This window comes from Phlebotomus argentipes, unplaced genomic scaffold, assembly GCF_947086385.1.
Source record: "Phlebotomus argentipes unplaced genomic scaffold, Phlebotomus argentipes genome assembly contig_2, whole genome shotgun sequence".
NCBI classification, from domain to species: domain Eukaryota; kingdom Metazoa; phylum Arthropoda; class Insecta; order Diptera; family Psychodidae; genus Phlebotomus; species Phlebotomus argentipes.
The window spans coordinates 943,836-967,187 of NW_026776162.1; the positions used below are offsets into that span (position 1 = coordinate 943,836).

General features: G+C 42.7%; 3 protein-coding genes across 3 annotated transcripts; 2 read left to right on the top strand and 1 right to left on the bottom strand.

The window, feature by feature from the left end:
* Positions 1-557: 557 nt before the first annotated feature.
* LOC132263508 (UDP-glucosyltransferase 2) lies at positions 558-10,078 on the bottom strand. Its single transcript, XM_059763296.1, has 8 exons — positions 9,727-10,078; positions 4,427-4,496; positions 4,293-4,360; positions 3,713-3,896; positions 2,281-2,577; positions 1,257-1,683; positions 884-1,121; positions 558-819 (listed from the first exon to the last, which is right to left on the bottom strand). Exons 2-8 carry the CDS (start codon positions 4,493-4,495, stop codon positions 558-560), a joined length of 1,545 nt encoding a protein of 514 aa, XP_059619279.1. The 5' UTR covers position 4,496; positions 9,727-10,078.
* A 1,645-nt stretch (positions 10,079-11,723) lies between these two features.
* Positions 11,724-13,752, top strand: LOC132264824 (vertebrate ancient opsin-like). Its single transcript, XM_059765151.1, is given in 4 exon segments — positions 11,724-12,235; positions 12,360-12,492; positions 12,725-12,952; positions 13,261-13,752. Coding segments are annotated over 4 exon segments (1,146 nt in total). The 3' UTR covers positions 13,534-13,752.
* Positions 13,753-17,193: 3,441 nt separating this feature from the next.
* Positions 17,194-23,286, top strand: LOC132264560 (endothelin-converting enzyme homolog). The gene is made up of 9 exons (XM_059764807.1): positions 17,194-17,753; positions 19,938-20,004; positions 20,132-20,226; positions 20,627-21,176; positions 21,247-22,349; positions 22,412-22,460; positions 22,528-22,726; positions 22,786-22,950; positions 23,009-23,286. The coding sequence occupies exons 1-9, from the start codon at positions 17,699-17,701 to the stop codon at positions 23,180-23,182; spliced, it is 2,457 nt and encodes an 818-aa protein (XP_059620790.1). The 5' UTR covers positions 17,194-17,698; the 3' UTR covers positions 23,183-23,286.
* The last annotated feature ends 66 nt before the right edge of the window (positions 23,287-23,352 follow it).

Sequence of the window (23,352 nt, forward strand, 5' to 3'; positions counted from 1 at the left end):
ATGAATGAGTCTGGGATGCAAAAGTGCATGTCTCAATGCAAGATGATATTGATATTCAAATGCATCAATGCTCTCTTTTTCTCATCTCTAGATATATACTTTGTGATGGGAGTGTTTCAGGGGTAAAAATCCCTTGAGGGGCGATGCACTACACTAAATAGTTTAAGTGAATTCAAAGTGTGTTGAAAAGCGCTGCACTTCTTGGCAATAGATATACAATTTCCATCCTCTCCCTTTACAGCACGATAGACGACAATGGACCAAAAATAAATGTTACACAAGGTGTAGTAAATCAATCTCTTTTTTTTACCATCCATCATCGCTCGGTTCTCGCCATCAAATAATATATTATACAAAAAACATCACAACTTACACAACAATTAACGCTAAATAGACAACTATTTACAGAGCTTGGGGCAAAGAGAGGAGAGCAGGGATCAGACAGGGGGAGGGTAAAGTTGAAGAGAGATTAGATTCCCATCCCATTCCACTCCGGTGACTTTTTGGTACGGTCTCCCACCCAAAAGGCTACATATTATAAATACTGCAAGGAGTCCTCAGTGGATCTTCTCCTTTCTCACTTCACTCGCCGGATGCACGTGAATGGAGCAGGAGATGCGCTTGAGGAGGTGCCTGAAGATGGCCAGGATAGCCAGACACACAATCACCATGTCCAGCATGTAGTATTGGATCCAGGACAAATTCCGCCCGGGAGTCCTCAGGTGGGGCGCTCCATCGTGCCTGAGAACGTACTCAATCCAGTAAATTGCCGTCTCGAGTGGTGGATTTCTTTGGTCGCGCAGCAAACGCTGTCGCTTCCTGCGAAGAAAGAGACACGATTATAGGCGCCGGAGAGTTTGTATGGAGATCAGCTGCGTCTTACTTTGCGGCATTCCTATAGCGGGGCTCATGAATCACCTGCGTTATCGCCTTCACCAATTTGTCCGCAGTGAGAGTCTCAAGTGGAAGTTTCACTGCGTAACCATCCGCCTCGGCCTTGGCAGAGTTGGAATCATGATCGCAAAACACGGGCATTGTGACCACCGGGATTCCATGGTACACACTTTCGTACATGCTCAGCAGTCCTCCGTGGGTCACGAAAGCCCTCAGCTTCCGATGACCTAGAAGAGAGGAGATTTCGTCAGCGGGAACTCATCAAAATTGTTTTTATCTGAGAGACTAATTGAAATCATGCTCAGACGTCATAAAGTGAGTAAAGTGGATGATTGAAAGTTTTGATTAAATCATTGTCTTACCGAGGATGTCCTGTTGAGGCAACCACCTGCCCAGCTTCACATTCGGTGGCAGATCTTGCATCCCAGCAGTGCCTCCCTCCCACTTCCAGAGAACATGGTAGGGAAGCCTGGCGAAGGTCTGCACCAACATCAATCGCAGGTGTTCAGGCATATTGGCGGCCTTCACGGAGGAGCCCATGGAAACGAAGATGAAGCCAGACTCGCCAGCACCCGCGATGAAGTCCTCCAAGTCTCTGGGCAGCGGAACAGCCGGCCGACAGTGGATGCACGCGATCTCAGCGACATTTGGCAGAAAAGGTCGTGGATAGGAGACACTCGGATGGCCGTTCTGCAGGATAAAGCTGACATTCTTGGCCATGTCGTAGGGATGAGGCATGTCAGAACCGACGTGACTTCTCGCCACGCGTCCCACCATAGTCATTATCGGCTGTGGGGTGGAGAATTGGATTAAATTATGCAAAATCACACGTTAGCATTGCGACTGTTAATGGCTTTGCATTAAGAATGCGCTCGAGAAACCGATTGCACTTGGCGAATGTCACAATAATGACCCCAATCCACCAAATAGTCATATCGATCTAAGGTCAGAGTATAAACTAGATCGCATCTGCAATTATGTGTGAGACAAATGGAATATTGGGAGCTGCTTCATATGATTGATGTCCCCCGCGGCGCCTCAAAAGGAGTTCAATGTTTTGCACTAATGAAATGCATTTTTCTGGAAAAAGTTGTTTCTCACACTCAGAATCATGCTTGCCTAGACATCAGCCCACTTTTTCCAATCAACAAATCTTAAAATCCGTCAGAAGCGAACTGCACTTTGATCAACTCTGATCACTTTCCCAACGAATTCGCTTCTCATTTCCCACCAGCATCGGACCTGGTGATCATGCCATTGAAAATGTGAGTGCTCCGGCGACACTGTTATGGAAATTGCCGTCTAATTGCGCGGCGGCACATCACTTTTCGACTAAGCGGCTGAACTAGATCTCTGGCGGTGAGTCAGAGCCATAAAAGGACCCACCTGATGCAAGACGCTGACGACGAGGTAGTGCAGAGCGTTGAAGGCTCTCTGCCAGAAGGTCATGTCGTCCGTCAGGGGAGCGTAGAAGGCCGGGGTGACGGAATAGGGCACGGGATTGCCGGCCAGCGCGAGACTGCCCGTGTAGAAGCCCACCGTGTTGACGAACATGAAGGGCACGCGATACTTGTGCACCATGGCAAGGGCGCACTCTGGAAAGGCTCCGTCCAGGATCACGAGATCAAAGTGACGATTGAGGAGCTCCTTAGTTTCGCCATCGCTCAGCATCGCCTCGCAGGACTGCAGAGAGATTTCCAAAGTGTGTTAGATTGCAGATTAAGATGTTGGTTTTGCAACATAGTGATTTTATATGATTTTATCAACAGTTTTAGCATATTGACTAAAGTTTCTAAAACTAGAAAGTCTTTAAGAATAAATTGTAGAATTTATTTTTATTTAAATCGATCGATAATGATTTCTCATTAGCATTTGATATTGATTTTGATCGGAAATGATATGATTGATAAATATCAGAGTGTTAAGAAGAGAATTTGTAATCAAAGACACTATTTTAATATTCTCAATAAAGAGCAATTAATTGTTTTCAATTAACCCATTAAGTCAATGTCATAGGAATATTAAGGCTAAGATACTGTTAGCAAGGTAATGTTTGTGTAACATTTTCATTATATGTATTTAGTATGAACTTTACTCAGATCTGGTTGAAATTGTTTCGTTTTTCGTGCACTTCGCGATACATTTACTGAAGATAGTCAATCGAATGGATCGCGAGCAACACCGTGAAATTGTCACTTTCAGGTCTTCCGGAAGGGAAAGGCCAGAACACTGCAATTAAATCGATCACTATCGATTTCCTTCTATTTCCACCTCAGAATGCAAGAGCCATAATTACCAAGATTGTTAAATTAAAATGATTGTCGTTTCTATTTAAAGAAATAATTCTTTCATTTGTTCAAGACGCTAATTTGCTCCATTATTTTCATTTCAATCTATAAATCATCAACTCTAGCATGGGAAGAAATTTCATATATGGGAAAAGCGCAATAATGTTACTCAAATAAAAAATATTGAACGTTTAGAAATGCACTTGAAGTGGAACTGCTAACAATGACTGTCACTCGCATCTCCGCCGTGGAATTCATCGCAACAGACAATCTGTCGTGAATTAGAAGGAAAGTGAGGAAAACCACATACAATTCCGTGCGCTGAAGTGCACAAAACTCCGCAAATTTACCATGACACGTGATTCGCGCTGTTGAACAGGCGAAGAAATGTGAAAAGAAGGAGGAATTTGTGTGAATCTGAGAAAAGTTGTGAGGGAAATTGCGCAAAAGGTACACAAAGGAAACAAAAAAAATCAGAGGAAATCTGATAAGAGTGCATCATTATAACTCTTCTTGCGGGGATAATTTACCTCGTGTGGATATCTTATGACGTCCCAGATTCCGATCGGCATGTCGCCGCGCATTCTGGCACCCAGAAGATCCCAGTTGGTGTAGTTCTGGATGTACTCCACGAGTCCGGCTGGCGTGATCTCCTGCAGACCGGGGATGAGAGAATCGGCCGGAAATCCATTGAGAAATGTGACGTTGTGGCCTCTGAAAGTGGTCAGATGGGAAGTTATTGATTATTGGAGCACTTCCTCGATCTCGTCTATCACAATTGCTTCCACGCGCAATTAATTGGAAGGTAAAAGAATATTGCCTCATTCTTGACACTCTCATTTGACAAATTAGATGATGTACAGGAATTTTTCCAAACGGTTACTTCTGTTACCTAATTGCGTTCGACTATTACACTTTAATAACAAATCATGTTACTTAATGCATATCGAATTCCGTGGAATTGGTTCTGAAAGAGGTCAAAGGGGCGAAGAACACGTGTAATAAAATATTTTCATTTTCAGCCAATTTTTTTTCATCCACGTCGGGTGGATTTTTCATTACGCGATGAATACAATGTTAATTGGATTAAAGTTTTAGCTTTGAACATACCTGGGAATGAGCCCTTTGGACAACTCCATGAAAATGGCTTTATGTGACTTTGTTCCACCCATTGTGACCTTTGGCAGAAAAAGAAATACATAATTAGCGATATTGTGTGCATTCTTTGTTGCATCACACATTACCATGAGGATGTCCGCAGCCAATGTCAATGATATTGGAATCCATGACAGAATTATCCAGGATAATCGCATGCTGAAAGAGAACAAAACGTGTAATTAATGACAGAGATTTTGATGGATTTCCCATGATTTTGCGTGGGTGGGCGGCTTTGGCTTCTCAGCCTTGATGGTTGGCCAAATCTTCACCAGACACACTTTTATGCAAAATTCGATATTTCCCAAGCTCATTTGGTTCAAGTGCAGCCAGCAAATAAAGGAGAGGCTTTTTCCATCGCCGGACAGAAGGTCTTTCTGTCTCGCGGGAAATGCCGAGATTTGGTGATTGTTCGATGGGAGAAAGAGTGAAAAAATACATGTGTGTTGTTAAATTTAGATGGAAAATCTCGGTCAGAAGTCAACTAAATCCCACATGGAAGCCAGACAGGGAGAGAGAAAGAGAGAGAGAGACTTGAGGATGGAATTGAGTAAATTACGTGACTACATGGCTAAAATGTTACAATTATTACAAAATCAATAGACGTTGAACAATATGGGCGAAGAAGAAGCAAAAACACACAACTTTCATTGTCTATTTTGTGCGCGATGGTATGCCGTAACAGGTTAAATTGCCCGCAATGTAACTGGATGTGTGCCAGAAGACGTGAATTGTCTCACTTCCATCAAAAGACGATGTGAAGTCTCGTGGAAATCGCAGAGGATTTTCACGGACGCTGCAGTTGTGCAAAAGACGCGGTCTTCACCTCCAAATGACTCGGTGGACTTTTACCGTCATTTTCCCGCGATAAACATCCGTCACACTGTTGTTATTCCTCATTAACCACCAACAGGAGATATGATTTTAATTTCAAAATTACGCAGAGATATGATTTTTCACTGATAAAAAAACCCGATGGCGCAAAATTGAGCCTCTTTAAAAAGCGACTCACGACCAGAAAATGCTGGCCGTGCATGCAAAATTATGTTGCAATTTCTCCTGCAGAGTGACGATGACCAGAAAGCGAGAGTGTGTGGCAATTTTCGGCCAGCAATTTACCAGGTGAATGAAGAACCACGACACGATATAAATCACAAAAACCGTCCGGAGAAAATACAGAAAAAAACAACAACACCCTTTTTTCCGAATGTTGTGCCAATGGCAGAGCAAAACAGCGAATTCAGACCGCCAGACAGGAAGATTTAATGTAAATAGATGAGCATCTGCTTCAGTTTCGAAATGATCCTTTTCCTGTTCAACAGTTTTTACAGCCGGAACCAGCGTTTTGACGAATTTATCACGAACCAAAGATCTTCAGTGGCAATAAAATGGTAAATAATACGCTTCAATCAAAATATGATGATCGGATACGCAGTGAAAAGGAAATAATCGCGAACCTCATTAAGTCGCTGTTTTTCGAGCACATTGTAGGTGAAATTGAAAGTGAAAAGAGAGGAAAAAAAAACAAAGGTATAGCCTTGAGTCATAAAGATAAATCTCAAATCGCCAGATTTGCCAGTGGTGCGAGAAATAGTTTTATTCTGCTGAGTCGCAATACTCCTCCTCTCGAGTGGAGACACCAAAACGAGCATCGAAGCAACACAAAAGTCTCACACTTTTCACTCAAATTTCTTCTCCATTACATCGAAATTACACAATAAATCATCCGACAGATTGTACATATTTCCTCGACTATTTACCGCCTTTTTTCTGCCTCCGAATTGGCATAGTAAAATTATCTAATTCACTCTCATGAGATCAGTGGCAAATTGAGAAGGAATGTATTATAAGCAGCAAAAAACAGACGAAAATGCTGCAATAAAACAATACAACACCATCAATCAGTTATATTTTCTAATCCAGAGACATCAGTGATTATTCAAGTGGCATTAGATGCAATTCGGTAGAGAGTGAAAGGGTTAAGGCGCAGTGAGAAGATTGCGGTCAGGGTTAGTTATTAATTGACTCGATTTTTCGAGCAGGTTTTTTGATGTTCTGCTGCACTTTTCCTTTTGCAACCGCGCCGTTTCGTGGGCAAGGAAATTTCGTGGGCACTCTCTACTGGACGGGCGCCGCTTTTTTTGGCTTTCTTGCCCGGCAAAGACATCACGAGAGTGTGAATGGGTGAGAGGCCGAAACGCGCTAATAAACTGATTCGAAGTGAAACTCATTGAATTGGTCAATTTCATTGGGAATTCCGCGTATTGAGAGTGAAATTGCTTGCAATTCTTCTCGCTCTTCTTTTGTATGTGGATTTTTGCGAAATTTAGAATTTGAGGGTGAAAGTGCATACTCGCGAATACTGAAGCGGCACGCGGAGAGGAGAGGAAGAGATTGTGTAAGAGAATCGATAAGGTGAGAAGGCGCAAAAAGTGCAGTGGAATGTTGAGAAGAGTCGAAGAGCAGCTCATCTCAGATGCGGCGCCTGAAAATCTCTCTCATGGTGAAATAATGAGCTTTGTTGTAACAATTTGTGGTCAGTATTTGATATTTTTCGTGTTGGGTGATTATTTGATTTGAAATCTGACACGATGACGAAATGGGCACTTTCACATTTCATCATGGACTCATCGAGGGCCCATCTATAGTGCATCGCCGCAGATTTCTCACCGGATTTGCATATGTGTAGCTCGAAAATGGGCCCGAGCAGTGGAAATCAAACTGATCTTGAACTTCAGTCGGCGGCCACGCGATTTGGCCATCAGGCGCGCTCTTCAATTTGATTTTCGGAGATTTGGCCACACAATCGTGATCAACAGTCTGATTTGGGCTTTTAATTAGATACAGATTAGCGCCTCTTGCGCCAATCTACTTTCTACTTTGCTCTCGGTTTTTGGGTAGCTTCGGGCCTCAGGTTTTGGCCTCTCGGAGGCGTCCAATTTCTTCACTTAGCATCTCGCGTCAGTGGCTTTGTTGTTTTCAGCCAAAAGAGCATGAAAATTTGGTGAGAGGGAGGAAAAAGTCAGGCGTTTTCGGCGCATAACTCTTTCGCGGACTCCAACAATTGGTTCCGTATTGAACACTTTCATGGGAAGTTAAGGTAAGGAAATCTGCTGATAGATTTCAGAGGAAATTTGCAATGCTCGCGAATGAATATTCGAGGTGCTAATCATTGGCAAACAGCCATCGAAGAAAAGTTGAAATCTGTTGAATAACCATCGAGTTCATTGATCACATGTTAAGGAGATTTTGCATAAATGAATATGGGTTGCAACATAAAATTAGTCTTGTCGCTTTTACAAGATCGCCAACTTTAAACTGCATATCCTCGAATTTTTTTTTATTTAATTTGAAAAGTTATCTAATCAACTTTTGGAAATATTTCCACTGTCCGGACTTGAACTTGATGTTCATGAAGAAATTTCCAGTAATATTCGCAAGAAATATTTTTGTACATTTTCTTCTCCATTCCGAGTGCTAAGGTCAATTCATAAAGTATAAGCTTTTCAGTAAAATTGACATGAATACAAGTACTTTTACTGAGCAGTTTATAGAGGCAATAACAAGGGCAATAATGTTTTATTTCATGCAAGCTATTAAAAGTGATTGACACTTTTGGTTAAGGGCTTACTGTTGAATTTATAGGAGAAGAAATCTGTTGCCTTTAAGAGTTCCAACGTAAATCATTCTCATGTCTATATAGTTTTGTGTAGGAAAAGTTATTTGAAAAAGAAAAGAATATTTTAAGATCTTTCAGTGATGAAAAATTTCATGAAATTAATGAATTCAAAAGCATTCAGTCAATCAATCTGCCTTTCGAAAATGCTTAACAAAGAGAATTTTGAGGAGAATCATTTGAAAGTATATTGATTTTGTGAATAAGTTACAAATCCCATTTATATGCTTTATATACCTTCGCAATAATAAATTCACTCTAATTTCTCAAGTCTTCGAAGCGCTCTATTGTGCCTCAGGATTGTCCAGTCGACCAAGACCGGTGGCTTTATGGGCCAATAAGGAACGAAGAGTGATTCACACGCAGAAGTGCTAAAAGTCGGCAATCAAAACATCCCATGCAGACACTCTGTTACAGCTTTGCAGCCTCAATTTAACCAGAAATGCTGTTTGGTGGCTGCAACAGGCCAAATTCCATGGCATAGAGAGTGAATGTGTGGCACAGATCTATTCCCATTTTCAGCACACAACAGAGAGACTCAATTTCTCTTTCAAATTCACTCATAGAGCGCTTTTCTTGTGCAAATTCCACCGCCGGCGCTCTGCGTCAGTTCGCATCCAAGACTTGGGATTATGCAATTGATTTGTGCCACTTGACTCTGAGCATCTCGTGTACTCGCCGTCTCTTGGACTGGCCGATGGTCAAAGAAATTAGTCACCGTGGCTCTTCCTCTGCGGCCCCAGAGGACGCCCAGTCGAGCGGAAGGGCGCAGAGCCACCCACTTTCTTTTCCACGACAGTCCACCAAGATCATGATATGCTCAAAATTCTCCGTCACAACCTGTTACAGGCCGTGTACCGCGTTTTTTTCCTACTCGTAAAACTTTTACAATATCACAATTTTATGCAATTTCATGACTTAGTTACGCTCTTTTCCCATTAAATGTCTCGTGGCGAGTTGGAGTGCAGCGCTGAAGTGTGTTTACTGTGGGCAAATATTGTGGACTTTGCTATGCCTTTATGCTGAAGGAAGTGGCTGGGATTCCAAATATTGCCGGAGAAACTGGCATTTCTGTTCTAACTCCAGATACCAGTTAGATAATCGTAATGTGTGGGCATGATTGGAAATAGGCGGGAAAGCGATATTTTTCTTGCAAAACGCAGTCTTTCCTCCGGAATCACCGATTTACACCATAATTTACCAACAATATTGACCGTCCTGAAGGATGCATTAGCGCATGATAAACAATCTTCATATTGACTCTTGAGATCTGAGAAAATACCATTTACATTTCACTGTAATTTCTCACATTATACTGTCCCATTTTGATGGTTGGCATGGCTAAAATATTTACTTATCGCGCAGCTAAAAGAATAGTTTGTGAATCTCTCTTGTAAACATTAACTTCACACATTAATCTAATGTCTCGCATCATCAGCACGCGCATCTTGTGCCCCAACGGCCTCCCAGACTTGCCACTCAGTGATTTTCCCAGCACTTTTCCCCGCCCAGACGCTTTGGGAAGTGAATGACGCCAGCAAGATTGCACAAAAGAATCCACACTCATCATCGCCTCTTCAGGTGCAATTTTCATCTCCACGATGCACACACAAAGATGAGGAGATGAAGAGGTGAAATGGTGACGATTGCAAATGACTTTTAACATCCAATTTAATATAAAACTAAAATGCAGACACACTCCGATGTACTCACACTGATTCAATATGCCTTTTGCACTTTCTCTCCCGAAAAGAAACCAAACAACCAAATTGTTGTCGTGCTGTTGTGTAGCGAGTTTTGTTGCAGAGGCGCGCGATCGATTCTGATAAGATGCCACTTCACTTGGAAAGCTGGGCCAGTGTTCCACACGCGAAATATGTCTCGAAAAGGCCTCACTGCAGCCTTCCACTAAGCATATTCTGCTTGGGTCATCGCACAAATCTCTTCACAGCACTGCAACAGCTTCAACTGAACACCGAACTCACACAGCAGGAGACACCAATGGAACCTCTGGTCAATGAAATCTCGTGCAGGAGGCTCTTGTGGCCAGCTGGTGGCTCGAAAGGCATCTGACTCGCCGCTCGCTGGTGAGCCGAGCTTTAACTCCGTCTTGGCTTTTCGCAGCAAGAGCGACGCACTTCATGGTAGGGGAAAGTGCGAATGCATTGCCCGTCAATGGGCACAGCCGAGTGGCCAAAGAAGTTCCAAGATTCCTTTCGCAATCATGCAAATTGCCACTTCTATTCCACAAAATTATTGCCTCTTAAGTCACTCTTCTATGCAGAATTCAAAGAGTAGAATCATAAAATCTTTGCCAAATTGGCGGGAAGTGCCATTACCGCAGAGGCTTTTGAAAGGTTTCTTCAATTAGAGCTTTGCCAGAGAAGTTTTCATTATGAATCGTCAACAAGCACACATTTAGGCGTTCTCGCAAGTCACAGCAAATGCATCTCTGCATAAGAGAGGTTTTGAGAAAACACATATTAAGAGAGCTTTTGAAATATGCACAATAATAATGCGAAAACTCATGAGAAGGAATGAAGGATTCCATATCAAATTGCACACTAAAATTTGTGTGAATAGTAGTGGAAGACATGAAATCTGCTCTTCACTTTCAATACGATCCATTTCAACAATTTGAACATAAATTGCAGTGCAAACGTCGATGCATTCTGTAAATCTTCCAAGGCTGACAAGAGTGAAACGGCGTTCGGAAGAGTGAGATGAATTTCTGCATCTCAATGCATTCTAATAAAAACGCTTCACACAAAATTCTTCACGTTCTTTGATTTGAGCGATTGAAACAATATTTGCTAGAAAAATTCTTGACATTTATAACTGTATAAATTTAAAGTTTTCCTACGGCGAAAGAGTTCTAAACATTTTACTCATCAGTTTTCATGATTGGACCGAAAAATCATCATGCTTTATAGTTAATTGAAAATATTTCAGCGCTGTTCAAAACCACAAAAGGCGTTCAATGCATACCGCTGAACCCGAACAGTTTTTCATTTATTTTTCCAGAAATTTAAAAAAAAAATTTTACGTGTAAAATATTAATACTTTCCAATTTAATTGAAAATCACAGATATACATTTATTCCCCATACACACTTTTACTAGTCCAATTTCCATTTCAATTATAATCGCATCTCAATCGCCACAATATGCACAACTTCTATAGCTTAACTCGTTATTAAATTATTTATTCTTTTTATCGCAAAATATACAAAAAAAAGTATACATATAATTTATATTACTTTTTACGCTGTGTCTCATTCAATAATTTAATTTGTGCGCACAAAAAATATATTACTGACGCATATTTGTAAAAAGTTCTGCAACTAAGTTATTAGTACGCAACGGAAATCCCTAGAGAAGTGCGGAAAGGATGCGATGAGCGGAGGAAAATTGGAAATTCATCCTGTCTCGCTTAACAGGGATGCTGTGCATATAAAGTCACGCTTGCACGGAGAGCTTTCAGTGTGCTTTCGTCCTTCGTGGAGATATGTTGGTCCTGAAACTGTGTTTCCACCCAGGACAATTATTCCACAAGTAGTTGCAATTTATGGGGAAAAAGCCCTTGAGACTGAGAGTGATACTAATATTGACCGATTCTAATTGAAATTCCGATGAAGTGAGAAACTTATTTTCTTTCCCTCTCAATTCCCTGGATAACGAGCAATTAATAGTGTTGATGCGTGGTCAGTGATGAGTGCGACAGGCAGCAATGACACCACGGACAGTGGAGAGCTCCTCATGGAGCCGTGGGCATACAATGTGTCGGCAATTGTTCTCGCCATCATCGGTTTCTGTGGCTTCTCGTTTAATCTAACAGTGATTGTGATGATGTTTAAGGACCTGAAGCTATGGACGCCCATGAATATCATCCTCTTCAACCTCATCTGTTCGGACTTCTCAGTGTCCATCCTAGGAAATCCATTTACATTCGCCTCGGCTGTAAGCTGAGGGTGGATCTTTGGGCAAACACTTTGCATTTATTATGGCTTCATAATGGCTTTCCTCGGAATCGGGTCCATCACCACCCTCACTGTCCTTTCTTACGAGAGATGCTTCCTCGTCAGCTGTCCCTTCACCACCAGTCATCTCACCCGGAGACACGCAATCACCGCCGTAGCTTTCATCTGGACTTACTCATTTATGCTCACGTCGCCGCCACTCTTCGGCTGGGGACAGTACGTGAATGAGGCTGCCAATATCAGGTCAATGGCGCTCAAGATTTCCCTTAAAGAATAATAAAATACCAGTGTACCTTAAGTGCACCTTTCTGCCCACTCAAAAGAAAAGCACATCACAACTTGAGAATTCCCTTTGCTTCTCTCACAGTTGCTCAGTAAATTGGGAGTCACAGACTCCAAATGCCACCAGCTATATCATCTTCCTCTTCTTCATGGGACTGATTGTGCCAGTCATGGTCATTTCTTACAGCTACAGCAAAATTATCCGCACGATGAAACAGGTAAGAAGCTTCTGCAATCGCCTTTAGCAATTAATGGAAAAATTCGTCTGAAAACACTGCTTTAAGGGGGTTTATAATTCGTCAAAACACATACATATTTCCTCCCTATAAAAAGAAAACACTAAACAATTTGAAAGAAAACCTTTAACTAAAAATACTACTGAATAATGCATGAATCTCTGAACAAATTGAAGATAAATGAAATTTAAAATTTAAAATGCTGCTCTGGCAGAAGTCAGAGCGTCTGCGGAGGACTCAAAAATCCCAACGCCTCACTTGGATGGTGGCCGTGATGATAGGGGCATTCTTGGTCGCCTGGACGCCCTACTCGGCATTCGCCCTGATAGAGCAGTTCGCGTCCCCAGACATCATCAGTCCTGCCATGGCTGTTTTGCCAGCACTAATTGCCAAGTCTAGCATATGCTACAATCCCATAATTTACGTGGGAATGAACACTCAGGTGAGTGAAATGGAACCCGTTAATTGAACTTTATTTGACAGTCGTAGGAAGAATTTAACAGGGCATTCAATTAAACATTATTCAGTATAATGAATTCAATTATAACATTAGACAACGCAAAATACGATTTGTATTTCCCTCTTAGCAAAGACGTCATTCGTACTTTATTTTGCTACTTGAAATGTCTTTTATACTTTAATGGAAACTTTAATTGAAATGCCAAAAAAGTGCCTTAAAATTTAAGTGCATTTCTTTCAACGCTCAATAGTGGAAAATTTTGTTGAATTCAGCGTTATATTTGCTTTTAGTATCGCGCATCCTGGACAAAGTTCTTTGGTCAAAGCGTGACAAAAACCTCAATTGAAAGCACTGTGAATCCCACGGGAAGCACAAGCGACCATTCGACGTACTGCCAGATTGACTTAAAGAGAAAGATACGCAAGATCACAGCAATCCCAGAAAGATCACGACAGCACCGCGAAGCGCGACAGAATCAGGAGCAGAGCTGCTATGAGATGTCTGAAATTGTCACCAGCGACAAGAATGCAATCAACTCCAAGGACAGAATGAATACTTGCTAATCCATCGAATTGAGCAACGACTCAAAGTTGAACATTCATCGGTTTCACCAGTTCATTGATGGTTAATTGAAACATTTGTACTGTTAAAAGGCATTGTTCTTTTGTGTTCTGACGGAAGATTCATTGAGAAAATCTTCACACTCATTTGCAAATAATAAAGACGAAAAGCTACACTGTGGAGAGAAAGACCTTTTCGTGCTTCCGGCTTTTCCTGATATTAATTAAAAGAAGCAAACCGCTTCGCTGATGTGAATTGCAATAATTGACGAGCTTTGAGATGCTTCTCATTGACGAAGCTTCAGTCAATTAATTTATATCTTGATAAGTTAATTTGCCGCTCTTGAAATACTCCAGCTAAATCGCAATGAAAACACGCCATAGAAGTTGTCTTAATTGCATTTTGGCTGAGGGTGAAGTTGCTGACAAGCATTGCTAACATTTTTCTTGCTAGAGACAAGTTTTTCTTGTAAAACCTGAAAGAGGTGAGAATAAGGCATAATCTTATGGCAATTTTCGGTGACAAATTGTTGATCTTTTCATTTTGTTAAAGTCTTTGCCAAGAGCATGGCAAAATTGAGGCACTTTATGTGGCATTATTCTACTGTTAATTGATTCTTAACGCCAATTTTATGTGCTGTCGAGCAAAAAACCTCTCGAAATTGAATTATTACCAGTATTAGGCAATCAATGCGTCAAAATATCGTATATTTCACTTCCATTACATCGTTGCCCTGATTCGAGAGAAAGCAATTAACGTAAAGGTCTGTTTATTCAACTTTGTGAGGTTTGTGAGTGTCATTTTGTTGATTTACTCCATGTCTCTTCGTAGCCAATGAACTTCTAATGATTGAGCTTTATCGCGTTCTCATTTCCATGATACAAAAAAGCTCTCTTTTTTCACAGTGAAGCTCATGAATGCTTTAACAGCAATTTGTATTGATTTTCGTGTTATGTATTCTCTAGAGAGTCAGTAAAAATATATAATATTCTTTAATCAACTCACGAAATGCCACATTTTCTTTGATTCTTCTTTGAAAAGAGAGGTAAAGTTTTTCCCATGCAGAAGTTATTATAAACTCTCGTGAGCTTTGCAAGGCTCTGATGTTGCTAAACTCTTGTGAATGTTTTCATTAAAACCCACAGTAGATACTGACAGTTGCTAAGAAACTAGAAGCTGTGCTTTGAAAACTCACGTTGCGGCGAAAAATGTGTCCCTTGAATTTAATTATCGCACGGCATTCAACTGATAAATTAGTTGCCCAATTATGAGTAGTATAAAAAGTATTTCGCAACAACTAATGCATCACTTGTGAGACAATTCCTCGCTCGAACGGACACATCATTAGTGAAATAATTTAGCAACTTGGAGAGGATGAAGTTTCTGGTACGTACATATTTCCTCAATTACAGCATATAGAGAGGGTTTCCTAATCCACCTCTTGCCACACTTTCCGCCAGATACTCTGCGCTCTTGTGGCAGTCGCAGCCGGAGCTCCGGTGGTGCTGGAGCAGCACGTCGCGCCGACGGGCCCGCAGACGTTCCTCAAGTACTCGCCAGCCGCCATGGCGATGCCACCTGTGCTCCAGTATCTTCACCAGCCGACGCCAATTGTCAAGTATGCGACTCCCACTGCCACGAGCTACGCCACCGTGAGCCAGGTGAGGTGCAAATGAGTCCACAGAGCGTCAGCGGCACGAGAGTCTGCGTTTCTGCGCGGCTGCAAAGTCAATATTTGTCCGTTACAAATTAAAAATCGCTTTGCAGGTTCATGTGGCGCATCCACCCTCGATGCTGTACCATCCCTATGCAGCCCCCTTGAGCGCCCCGGGGCTCCCCTACCCCAACTACCTGCCCGCCGCGGCTCCAGCTGTGGTCAAAGTGAGTGTCAATTGCCGACCACTTAGCAGATTCATCCCAGAAGACACACTCCAGTGACTGGCGCGAAAATGACGCGCGAACCTCTATTTTTAACGCCCAACTGACTTTTCTTGTGCTTTTTCTGCACAGGTCGGCCCCCACTTCGCCCCCTGGTAACACACAACAGCCATCGATGACGCTGAGGACAACCTGTCGATTCCCATGACAACGTGCCCAAATCTTGCGAAAAAAAAAATACTCACCTCTGCAGAGAGTGCTCTAATAAAAGCCACTAATTAAACAATACTTTTCCAATATAATCGAACAAGACTTTTCCTCCCCACTTTCGCTATGCAAGAGAGATTTTGTCAAAATTACATCATATGTCTTTGTCTCATTTGATTTCAATGCTTCTCTGCTAGAACATGTGAAGTATATTGTATGAGAAAACATGATTACCAGAGAAGACAAGGAGCCTTATCAAAGTCAATCAAATCCATTTTCTGCCATGCATTTCTGGTGAAGGAAAGCATTCTCAGAAATGTGACAAAGGTGGAGAGAGAGTGAGTCTGAAAGGATTTATTCTCCACCGTCAAAGGGAGAAAAGTGGTTCAAAGTGGTGTACAAATTGAGGATCTTCTCGTGCAGACGTAAATTTCCGTAACGCTTGGTCGCTCTCTAAAGACCCCTCTTTAGTTTCACCCGATTTCCACGACATGCGACTGACTATGAGTTAAATTCTAGACAACAAAAAGTTTTTGTCGCTTAATCAATTCCCACAAATCACTATGCAATGCAGTGGCGTAGGAAAAACTTATTTAGCATGATAGTTTCTTCATTTTTAGGTGTTTTAGAATTATCTAAAGCTCTGTCCACTTTAGAGCTCCGCCCATTAATCGTCTTCCTGAATTTACCTGATTTCAAAATCAAAACAGGCAAATGTGTTTACATGAGTAAATACTTGTGTATTCTTTTTATTGTGACTAATTTTCTGTTTGTGAGTATACAATAAAGTTTATAAGATGCTGGTCATTCTTCCGTTGATATGAGAATTAGTGGTTTTAGGCGACCAATGTTTGTTATTATTGACTTCGTCATTTATCATCTCATCTACTGACAGAGACGTTTACAAAATGTTTCCAACGTGGAAGCAAGAAGTACGAAGGAAGGAAAACTGTTGACAATAATTAAAATAATAATCAATAATTCTCACGGGTAATTACTACGCTACTGATTGAGTGAATTGACAAAACAAGTTCTTACTGTCTTATCTAGTTAATCACGACAGGAAAAAACTGAATTTGGAAAACACCATCAGAGCACGGAATTAGCACATTTTCCAACCGGCCATAAAACTTCTTCTGGGCGAAACTGAGTCACACCTTCGCAGAATCCCACGATAAAGCGAGCTTATTTCCTAGATGGATGGCAGTTTCGCGGTGTACGTCTGTCGCGAAACCCACATCGACCTCAGACACATGTGAGTTCCGCGAATGGGTGGCACGTGAATATTTCACAAGGAGTGCATCGCGACGGCTGTTTGGGGCTGAATAAGTGGCCGGTATCTGGCGACAACTCCCCCTCTGTTTTTTCCCCACACGCGGGCGCTGATGGGTAGGGAACTTAATGTTGATTGTCGTGCTCACCTCCCACCCAGCGCAACCACACTCCAACAATACACACAATTTAACGGTCAGACAACGAAATTACGTGGCGCACGGCAAAATCGATGGGGAAAATCGATCTGATCCGATTCTATTCACTTCTCCCCAGTCGCCGATATGCCTTCATTTTCCTCGCGCCCGTTCAGTCACTTGAGGTTGATTTGCTGGCTCGCACGTCCAGTGACTCTCCCACAACTTCCGGCTCGGCACTGTTGAATTTCCCCAACAACTCTTTCCCACCATTCGCCCCGCAGTGTTTCCTCACCGCGATTTTCCTGCCCATGATTTCCCCGCGTACAGAATCACACGGAGATGGATTGGCGCCAAAATAGCCCGCTAATTCAGCCTCACTGTGAATTGATAAGATAAATAACGTTTACACAGTGTGTCGGATTGTTAGTCGAGTCCCAGCCATAAAAGAAGCCTTTTTAGAGCTGAATTGTTAAGAATCATCAGTAGCAATTTGTGTGCCTTCAGGTGTACATCGTGACAATGATACAGTGACCAGATCGGGCTCTTTTGTATCGCTGTGCCTTCAATTTTGTATTATATTACCAGTGAACTGTGTGCGTTAATGAGAGACAAACAACCACAAATCAGCGGGTGGTGCATTTAGTCGGGATTGCCCGAATTCGTCATCATCATGATCAGCAATGACAGCAAAGTTTGGACCACTGCCACAGACAATGGACTCTCACGTACGTTTTGCCTTATCAGATCAGTAACGCGCGTCTTCCCCAATCTACCGATGAGTTCAAGGCAACAGAAACTCTGAGAATCACTTTAATTATTGTGCGAAACGCGCAAAACACTGTACGATCATCTTCACTCCGTGAACCTTGTGGCGCTTCAATGTCTCTCTGCATCGAGCTATCTAATTAATTCAGCCTGCAACGTCGCCCATAATCCACTTCCTAATAGTCAAATACGTCCGAAAGATTTGCTTCCTTCCCACCAAAGCATTCCTACTCACTGACCCAGTCAATTAAAAGTCAGTGTTAGAGCGCCACTAGGCCATCTCTTTCCACACACACAGACTTTTCCACGTTGGAAAACATTGCGCAAAGACGTCCACACGGTGAAATGCAGAAGAACAGTCACGCAAGGCGTTTAATTAATTTGCGTAACTCCACGTGCACAAGACAGCAATTTTTGTTTTTTTTGTGTCCGCTGCACAGGAAAAAACGCCCAATTTTGTCAAATTATGTTGCAAGAAAGATGTGAAGACATGTATTTCGCCTGCGCTTTATTCCTCAGCCACTGGAAGACACTGGTGATTTTTGCGACGAAATGGCACGTGGGGTCAATAAATAATAGAGAAGAAGAAAACTTGGTAAAGCGAAATTCTGAGAAAGTCACGGGATTGCAAAGCGACGGCGGTTTCCTTCTTGCGGAAAAGCATATGATTCAAGCGTACAATGAAGGTCATGAATTTCATATGAAAACACTGAAAATTTGTCCATAAAACACTATCATAGTGTTTTATAGGTGCTCAAGATTTGCAGCGAGAGAATTCTCCATGATTTCTTTCTTCTGCAAATACACATTTAATTATTGAAGTATGAATATTTCATGACGAGAACGTCAGTTTTCCGGAATATTATTCTATCAAGATGAGTTCAAATAAAAAAGAGATGCGTAAACAAAAAGCTGCAATAACTAGAATAGGGGTAAACCCTCTGAAATACAGAGGTTTTTCAGAGTTCTCACAGGTCTTTTTGATACAAACTCGATCTCTGTAATGTCCCATTACTCATTTTCCCTCAGTTAGATGTCTATGACAATGAGTCAGTTCAATTCTACACTTTGTATGGAGAACAACTGACCGAGAAGGAATTTCGGGAAATATCAAGTAGACAAAATTCTTACAGAATCATTGCAAAATGACAGGGAATTATAAAAAATAAATTAAAATGTATGAAGATGCTCAGGCGCAATTATAGTGATTCCGAGGAATATTTAATGCAAGTCTTTCGATTAAAAAAGCACATTTTTGCAGATCACGACACGCCGGCTAGAGATTAATTGATCAACGATCATTCGTGATGTTTTTGCGCCTAGATTTCCACTTGTTATGGATGCCAATTAATTATCTCAAATCGAAAGCTAACAATTATCGCACGTGTATTGGCATTTATCGGGTGGATTTCAATGTGGAAATCAGGGAAATTGTCTCGAAAATAGAACATTCTCAAGACAGTGCCCCAATTCGTCTCAGAATATGTGATAAAATATTCAAGAGCCAGAAAATGAAATACATATTTGTTTATCTTACCTTATCTGACGGGTTGTGTTTCTCAAGACAAACTGTTGGAAAATCCCATCGTCTCGCGGATGATGCATCTTGTAAATTTCCATTTGCAGGTGTGAAGAAATCATCTGAAAAGAATTGCAATAAAGGCGCCATATCAATAATTCAGCTCATTTGTTGGAACCGTTTTTTTTTTTTCATTGTATTCTCCGCAAAGAGAATTTTTTTTCCTCGTGCACGCTATTCAAATCGATAAACATTATGTGGTCAAGCTAGCTTTCGGCCTAGTGCAGAAAGTGCCATTCAGTCTTCGTGAGTGTTCTTCGGAAGAACTTGCGGCTTCTTTATCCTGCTGATTCCGGTTCATTTTGGGAAAGAAGAGGAGCAAACCAGTGCCTTTTCGTGCCATCCGCGAGGCGTCAACGCTCAAATGAGGCACACGCCACAATTTTCCGTCGCCTGGGCACTCGGTGGGTGATTTTTCCCACCTCCAAGCAATTTGTACACCAAAATCCATTCCCCTCGCGAGTATTGTTCTGTTTGCCCTGGACAAATTTGATTTGTGTTGCGTGTGACTCACTGAGTATTCCAATCACAAGATCATTAACACGAGATAGGGAACCATTTACAGGAGCATCAACTGCCGCCGTTCATCCAACACTTGGGGACAATCCATACGCCGTAGGCATTCAGTCGAGGTGAATGAACAACTTGAGTGCTAATGACGATGAATGTCGTGCAATCGATAGAGCTATAATTTTATTTTTTCCCCCTCCTTTTGCCCACCAAACACAATGGAACCGAAAATACTGTGCCAACGACCAGATTCAGAAGGAAGTACTTTCACAAGATCATCTTCCTCTCCCTGATCTTCGTCATTCTTATTCTGTTGATCGGAATTATCGTACTGGCCTGCCAAGGTGAGTGTTAAGTAACACACAATATGAATGCAATATTCATAAATCTATCATTATCACGTAAATGAGCAATCTCGGCTTAACAAGTCCGGCTAATTCATGGAATAATTGAAAGATAAATAGAAAAACTATGATAAAAGCTGCAAAGTAGCCGTAAACAGAGGCATAAAAAGGCGTAAAACAATCGATGCTTTTTTGAAGAAGACGCCATAAAAGATCTCCACAACTTTTATTGACTTCGCGTTGAAAAACACACTCTTCATGATGGAATATTTGCTCAAGCAACTATTTGAGGTGCAAAGAGACACTAATTAATTCCCATTATCGGCTGAATAATTGCCAAAGTGGTTATTCTAAAATAGCAATTGTGCGTACGACTTCCTCACACGATATACCATTGCAGATCATGTTGTCAAGATATGCGAGACGACTGAATGCCTGCGCGCGGCCGCCAATTTCAAGCTCTCTATGGACCAGAGAGTCGATCCCTGTGAGGACTTCTACAAGTTCACGTGCGGCAACTGGGCTGACGAGCACCCGCGACCGGATTCCGCCATGACCAACGACTGGTTCAATGAGAAGCAAGTGAAGATCATGCGCCAGGTGAGATCCTTTCTGCAGGCCAACAGCACGCCCGATGAGCCCTTGCCAGTGCAGCAGACGCGGACCATCTTCTCCGCCTGCATGGACACTGAGACGATGGACAAAATCGGCCTGAAACCCATCCAGAAGTATCTTCAGCTCTTTCACCTGCCCATCATCCCGACCATCCTCAACATCACAGACGTCGATTACAGCACGTATTCATTCGACTGGATCAAATCCGTGGCGGCCATCAAGCGATACTTCGGCATGGATGTGATGGTGGGCTTCGATCTGATGCCCGATCCGGAGAACAGGTCAGTCTATCGCATGGTGATCGGAACGCCTGAGATGGACACGGGAATTCCATTGTAAGTTACGACTTTGTCACACGACATCTTGAATCTTGCTCTTGACATCCTTTACCGCTTCCTGTTCTAGCAACAACGACAATCTCAACAAAGCCCAGCGCATCCGGAGACGTCTTGAGTTTCTGGGCGTTCGCGCGCGCAGTGACGAGTCTGTAATCCTGGAGGACGATGAAGATGAGGAGGACGACGAGACGCTAATCGGCAGTGCCTATGCTAAATACGTGTCGGATGTGATAACTGACATTGTTGTAGATCACAGAAACGCCACACTGGGCGAAGAGAGTGCGGCAGATGTCCTCTCAGCCGGCAAGATGATCTTCAACATCACGAGAATCCTCTACAAACTCGACCAGGCGGCTGAGAATGTGTCCAAGGCGAACAACGATCCCATGAGTGACATCATTAACATGTCCGTGACTGAGCTGCAAAACGCCACGGACTCGTTCATTGCGCCCCATGATGGTCTTTCCGTGTGGGAGAAGTATATCTCCCTCTTGTTCGTGGACGTGCCTGAAGTACACCTGAATCTGGAGAAGGACAAACTGCTGACGAGCAGCGGAGATCTGCTCTACCTGCAGACGCTGTCGGAATTCGTGACCAACACATCTCTGGCCAAGATTGAGCTGTACATCTGGTGGGCTGTGGTGGAGGAACTGGTCATCCACACCACCACAAACATGCGCAGCCTCCACAATCAGTACGCCAAGTCCGTCACGAGTCTCGAGGGCTCCACATCGCGCTCCTTGTACTGCGCCAACGGAGTCAATCAGCTGATGGGAATGGCCGTGAGTTACGCTGTCGCCGATCGCAGCTTTCTGCAGCGCACCAAGCCAAATGTCGAGCTCATGCTGAACCTCATCCAGACGGCGTTTAACAACTTAGTCGCCACAACGAGTTGGATGGACGCCGAGACAAAAGCAGCCACGCTGGAAAAGTCCGCCGCCATGAAGAGTCTCATTGGCTTCCCCGAGTGGATACTGGAGAAGAACACCCTCGTGAACTTCTACAAGGGCATCAATGTGACAAATTCCACCCACCTGGACAATATGCTGAACGTCCTCCACCGGAATATGCTGCAGAAGTTGACGGAGTTTCGGACTGAGAATAAATTCGGTTGGGCGACTTCACCAACAAATGTGAATGCATTTCACACTTTCCAAGCTAATGCCATAAGTTAGTGGACTTGCTAAAGTTAATTGTGCATTGAATTGAAACTTGCTCTCTTTGTCTTACAGCAATTCCTCTGGCCATACTTCAGTATCCCTTCTACCATTTGGGACTTGAGTAAGTGAGATTTTACATGCAAATCATAACTTATCGAATACTCACCAATTTCCATTGATCTGTGCAGAGCTTTAAACTACGGAGCCATCGGCACAATTCTGGGTCACGAGCTGACTCACGGCTATGACGACAGCGGGAGGCACTTTGATAAGAACGGCAACATCCGACAGTGGTGGTCAAACAGCACAATTGACGAGTACGAGAATCGCACATCCTGTTTCGTGAAGTTCTACAGCAACTACTTCCTCCCCGAAGTGTCTGATTACGTGAGCACAGAACCCTCCAGAAATTGACTTCCTGGTTTCATGATGGTCTCTCCTTGCAGATCAACGGTGAGCTGACGCTGGGGGAGAACATTGCAGACAACGGTGGCCTTAGAGAAGCCTTTTACGCCTACAAATTGTACACTGAGAGGAACGGAAGGGAAGAATTACTGCCGGGCTTTGAGAACTACACTCACGATCAACTCTTCTTCATGTCTTATGGAAATGTGAGTTGCTTCTCAATTCTCGAGTAGCTCTCGCTGATTTTCTCATATTTCTTTGCAGCTCTGGTGCGAGTCAATGACAACAGTGGCGATGAAGTGGGCCCTTGAAGACTCCCACTGCCCGGGAAAAATTCGCCTGCATGGTGTTTTGTCCAACTCCCCAGAGTTCGCCAGAGCATTTCAGTGCAAGAAGGGCTCAGGAATGTATCCATCCGAGCGCTGTCGGCTCTGGTAATTCTCTGCCATACACTCAACCCACAATTGATGTTGTTTTCTGTGAACTCTGCACATCGTCACTGTTCACGGCGCCTTTTCGAGTGTCCTCTTCTTGTACAATCTGGTTGTGATATCTTTTGCAAAGGCTCCAGTCTCCTGACATTTTCACGAGGGTGCTGCCGACCATGT